Source organism: Dermacentor silvarum, unplaced genomic scaffold (assembly GCF_013339745.2).
Source record: "Dermacentor silvarum isolate Dsil-2018 unplaced genomic scaffold, BIME_Dsil_1.4 Seq7792, whole genome shotgun sequence".
Lineage (NCBI taxonomy): Eukaryota > Metazoa > Arthropoda > Arachnida > Ixodida > Ixodidae > Dermacentor > Dermacentor silvarum.
In genome coordinates, this window is record NW_023606764.1 from 1 (window position 1) to 5,005 (window position 5,005).

A 5,005-nucleotide genomic window follows, 5' to 3' on the forward strand; every position below is an offset into this window, starting at 1 on the left:
AAGCATTAATCCATTACGATATGAGTGAACTGCCTTAGACTGCACGATGGCAACAGGGATGGCATGGCGTGAAATACGTTCGCTTTGTACTGATCTCGTGCGGTGATGATTCATAGTATAATCGCAAACCGTTTGCATGCAGCTTTATTTGGTGGCAGTGTGGATGCACGCTAGTGTATGGGTTAGGAACTTAGCTGATCACAAAGGGTGTAACATCTGACAATTAGATAATGTGCTAGAAAGTGCGGTGATGCTTATTATAAGCCGGCCCCGTCGGCTGACAATAAGTTTGCGCTGTGAAAAAAAAAAAAGAAAAAAAAAGAAAGAAAGTTCTGACGGAGAGCTCCGTACATTATAAATAACAAAACACAATACATATCAAGTAGAACAATACACGAGACAACTTTGAGGCGTAATTTAAATAATGGACGTCACGAACAGACGTGAAACGTTCCAGACGGCGTGGTCTTGTGAACGGGGACAGTCGTGCAATATTGGTTATAACGAAGCGTTGTTTCAGAGCCAAATCCCGTGTAGAAAAGTGAAACGCGAATGCTAGCGCACACATTTGACAAGTATGTCTGTGTCTTATTTCGTGCATTCAATGGGCGATACTTGAGTGCGAGCATAATCGAGATGCGCATAGGAAATATGTAGTGTGAATTATATAACTGTAGTAGGATAGGGCTGACTTGCACAATACACTGGCAGTGGTGAAAGGGTTGTAACTATAATAACTACACCTGGGAGTTAACGAAAGCAATAAAAGCCTAAAGGAACGAATTGTGTGGCAAGAATTGTGACAATTGTGAACAATGTGGCAAGAATTGTGTTCTGCACGGTACATTAACACAACTAACCTCTTCTAGAGAGCAACATTTCGGTAGTGTTTAGTGTCTCACAGTGCAGGGCTTTGCATAAAATTAATATATCAATACAGAATGCTGTGTTGAGAAATAAATAAGACTTGGCACTAGGTTGCAGATCACAAAGCTTGAATTGGTTGTGATGTGTGCGTGTTATCGTCACTTACAGGATGTAAGTGCGGATTCTTAAGCTGCGCTTGTTAATTATAGTCCTTGGACGGTGTAAGCGTGCGGACAGACGAGTCCACCAATGAGTATTCATTGCTGCTAGCGCGTGCACACACACACACACACACACACACACACACACACACACACACACACACACACACACACACACACACACACACACACACACAACACACACACACACACACACACACACACACACACACACACACACACACACACACACACACACACACACAGCACTTGCTCATATGTGTGGCAGCCATCGCCATCACAGGATCTTCGTATCAAATTAAAATTTGCATATAAATGCTCGTACCGGCTTGCATGATGTTCTCTCATTATATGTTTAAGCTGAATGAATGTCCGCTGGAAGTGGGGCCAGAAATTGCTCCGCGCCTTAGTTCATCTAAAGCGAGGCGCACAATAACATGGCAGCGATCTGGCTCTCGCCCAGTGCAAGGGTGTCCTAATTGCGCTGGCCGAAGTTGCGCTGTGTTAGCATGAGGTTCATTGCTGTACCACCGATACAACTTTATTTTTTCTGTCTTCCACACACTTGAATAGCTTGGGAAAATACGCAGCGCACCGTAGGGCCGATCTCCTTGGCAGCATGTGTTAGCGAACACCACCACAGACGTCAACTCGCCGTTTCGGAGCTCTATGGGCAACGGCAATTAACGTAAAGTGCGCGATAAAAATACGTTTTCTTCTGACAATTTCGCGGTGTAAACTATTTTCTCGCTAGCTATTGTTCTTACTTCCATACTTTATAACTCAGATTTTTTTTCCCCCGCAAGATATTATTAATATATATTACGCATAACAGCCAAGCTTGCATGCGATATCGTTACACATATTTTTATGCATCCGACAGAAGTGCAAAACTGGGAAATATCTGACCAACTTGCAGTGTTTTACCGTTTATCAGAGAGTGCAGGCGATGTATGAATACTGCATGCAAGCGCAGCGAATGTTTGGGTTTGGGGGCCGACGGCGAATGGTGATTTTGCAAGCGAAACTAAATGTAAACACTTGCCAACAGTTGCCCGCGCGAATTTCTAGCGCTCGCATGCAGTGTCAATCTGATTCTGCGTACAAATCAGTCTAACACAGGCACTGAACATGTCAGAAAAGTGTCAAACTCGCCACCGATGAACGCCTAGTAACGGGCTCCAAGCGAGCGCCCAACGCTCCCAGCGGTTGCTACGCACCGAAACCGAGCTGTCAAATTCCATCGCGCAGTCCGCGCGAACCGTTAATTCCGGCCGCAATTGCTTCGCAGGTGTTCCCCGTGGGACAATCCGTTGCAAAAAATTACACTTTCCCGGCATTTTACAGTCCCCAAACAACGACGGTCCCAGGATGCCAAAAAGTGTCCAAAACCCAGCGCAAGCAAAAACTGGCGCCGTAGCAATCCATGGGGTGCGAATCGACGAGCAAAGTTTTCTCGCTCAAACAGGCGCTTCTGGAGCTGAAACTTTGTCGATGAGCGCAAAAAAAGTGTCCCTCCGATTCTACGTGCCTTTCCCTATGCAATGTGCGCTTATATGTGTCGAAAAAAGCCCGAAAATTCATGATCGCGCGACGACGATCGCCGTCTCTGCGAGGAGCTACGTCACAATCGGGAAGAAGACTCCGGGGAAGCCGGTCTCGATTTTTGCCGGCCGCTCGCCGAACTCTACTTCAAGTGCAATAAAACTTGTGTCAAAATGTACAATGACTCTGTCCCGAGCTTCGTTGCACTTTTCTCGATGTAAATCAACCCATAAAGTGCCGAAAACATGAAAAATCCGAACGTCGCCAGCGGCCAGCGAAGCAGTCAACATGGCGGGTCAGCGCAAATTTGTGTTTCCCCGGCGATTTTCTCTCGCCGCTCACGCTCGATCCGCGCCGTCCGAATTGAGACAAACGGTCGAAATGTGTGGAAGGATCATTGAATTTTATTGTTAGACCCTTGTCAGCGGCCCGGACGCGACGAGGCGCGAATACCGAGACTCGAACCGTGGAATTAGCACAATCTCGCTGACACCGGCGCGCCGAAAAACTCGTATTTCACAAACTTTGCGGCCACGCGCCGCGACAAAAAATTGCACAGTGTTCGTCCAAAGCCTCTACTATAAAACCGATTAGTTTTCATAATCGTGCGGCGCCGCTACGATGAGCTAGCAACCGTTTTTTAGGCACAACAAACACAATCTCAAACTCGAGCCGCGGCATTTGCGGCGCTCGCCAGCACGAGATATTGTTGTAGTCTTCCGTGACGTCCGCGCCCCCTCTATAAAAGCGGCCGCTCTCCGCTTCTCACTTCACTCGCTCTCTCGTCTCGCAACCAGTTCGGACGTCAGCTCCTCCGCTCGCTCAACTCGTCGCTCGCCCTTCCGTTCGTGAGGTTCCCATGCTAGTGTTCAGGTACGGATACCCTTCCATTCCCGCTATGTCTGAAGCCGAAGCCAAGCCTGCAGCTGCGACACCCAAGGCCAAGGGCCGCAAGTCCGCTGCCGGAGGTGCCAAGAAGGCGAAGAAGCCCGCCAGCCACCCGAAGTACACCGAGATGGTGAAGAAGTCCATCGAGGCCCTGAAGGAGCGCGGCGGTTCTTCTCGCCAGGCCATCCACAAGTACATCATGAGCCACTTCGACGTCGGCAAAGACACCAAGGTAGTGAACACCCACCTCAAGCTCGCTCTCAAGCGCGCTGTTCAGTCCGGCGTGCTCAAGCGATCCAAGGGCACCGGCGCGTCTGGTTCCTTCCGCCTGGCCGAGAAGGCGACGGCGGGCCCCAAGAAAGCTACTGGAGCGAAGCGTGGGCCCAAGAAGGCTGCCGCAGGAGCGGCGAAGCCCAAGAAGGTGGCGAAGCCCAAGGCTGCAAAGTCTCCCGCCAAGAAGGCCGCAAAGCCCAAGGCAGCGAAGCCCAAGAAGGCTGCCGCGGCCAAGCCTAAGGTTGCGAAGAAGCCCAAGACCCCCAAGAAGGCGAAGTCTCCCAAGAAGCCCAAGGTTGCGAAAAAGGCAGCACCCAAGAAGGCGGCGGCGAAGAAGTAAGCCCGATCTCGTCACTTGTGGCCACCGCACGTCCATCAACTTCATCCCTCACGCTCATCAAAGGCGCTGTGCAGCTATGCAAGTACGTAAGCCGCTAACAGAACTACGTCACCATTGTCATGTCCATCGACGGCTCACCCTCATCACGCCCACCCGAGTGCCGGCAAGCCACGGAGACACGCATCTGTAATACTTCATCGAATGCACCTCATGGCGATTTTTTTTATCACAAACTGTTAAATTATCTCATGTCTTGCCATCTTCATTATGTTTGTAAATAGCTCTTCACTCGCCATGATCAGTGCCGCTTTTATAATAAAAGCGTGTTCCTCATGTACTCATTTTTCTCTGGTCTTTCTAGCGGGTGTGAAGTGAGCAGTTTGATAGCAATGCTGTCGGCTTGTTCCTTCATCCGCTGGAAGCTTTTTCGTAGTCCTTTTATTAATGTTCACAGCATCGGCTGTTGGCACGCGCGCTCGCATGCGCGGTTTTCCAGCATTGCGGGAGCGCGCGCCATAATTAAACAGCTCGCGATCAGCTGTTAAATCCACCGTCGCCTAGCAACGGCTGACGTCGCTAAGCTTTCAGCCAATCCTGTAAGCAGTGTTCTGTGGGAGCGTTCGGGAATCCTTCGTTGCGTTCGTTGGCTACAGGAGCGGGCGTCGTGACCGGATGTGCGTAAGCGTGGCTGTTCCTTGGTCCGTTAAAACGGTGTTCCCATGAAGACCGCGCCAATTAGCCCAATTTAAAAATTGATACTGTAGAAGGTTCTCTACCTGCGGCATGGCTTTTAACGCGTGAGATTTGTCTACGCAAATGGTAAATATAACCGGCTATACCTACACGTAATAACTGCCAGCGCATAGCTGACATTTTCTATGAAGCCTTTACAGACGGTAGCTTTGCTGTT

General features: G+C 49.6%; 1 protein-coding gene across 1 annotated transcript; it reads left to right on the top strand.

Annotated features, from left to right (window-relative positions):
• The first annotated feature begins 3,461 nt into the window (after positions 1–3,461).
• On the top strand, positions 3,462–4,432 carry LOC119435537 (histone H1-delta). Its single transcript, XM_037702362.2, has one exon. It carries the CDS (start codon positions 3,493–3,495, stop codon positions 4,093–4,095), a length of 603 nt encoding a protein of 200 aa, XP_037558290.1. The 5' UTR covers positions 3,462–3,492; the 3' UTR covers positions 4,096–4,432.
• The last annotated feature ends 573 nt before the right edge of the window (positions 4,433–5,005 follow it).

What these genes read in the sequence shown, in the direction of transcription:
- LOC119435537 (XM_037702362.2), top strand. Translation starts at nt 3,493, where the DNA reads ATGTCTGAAGCCGAAGCCAAGCCTGCAGCTGCGACACCCAAGGCCAAG.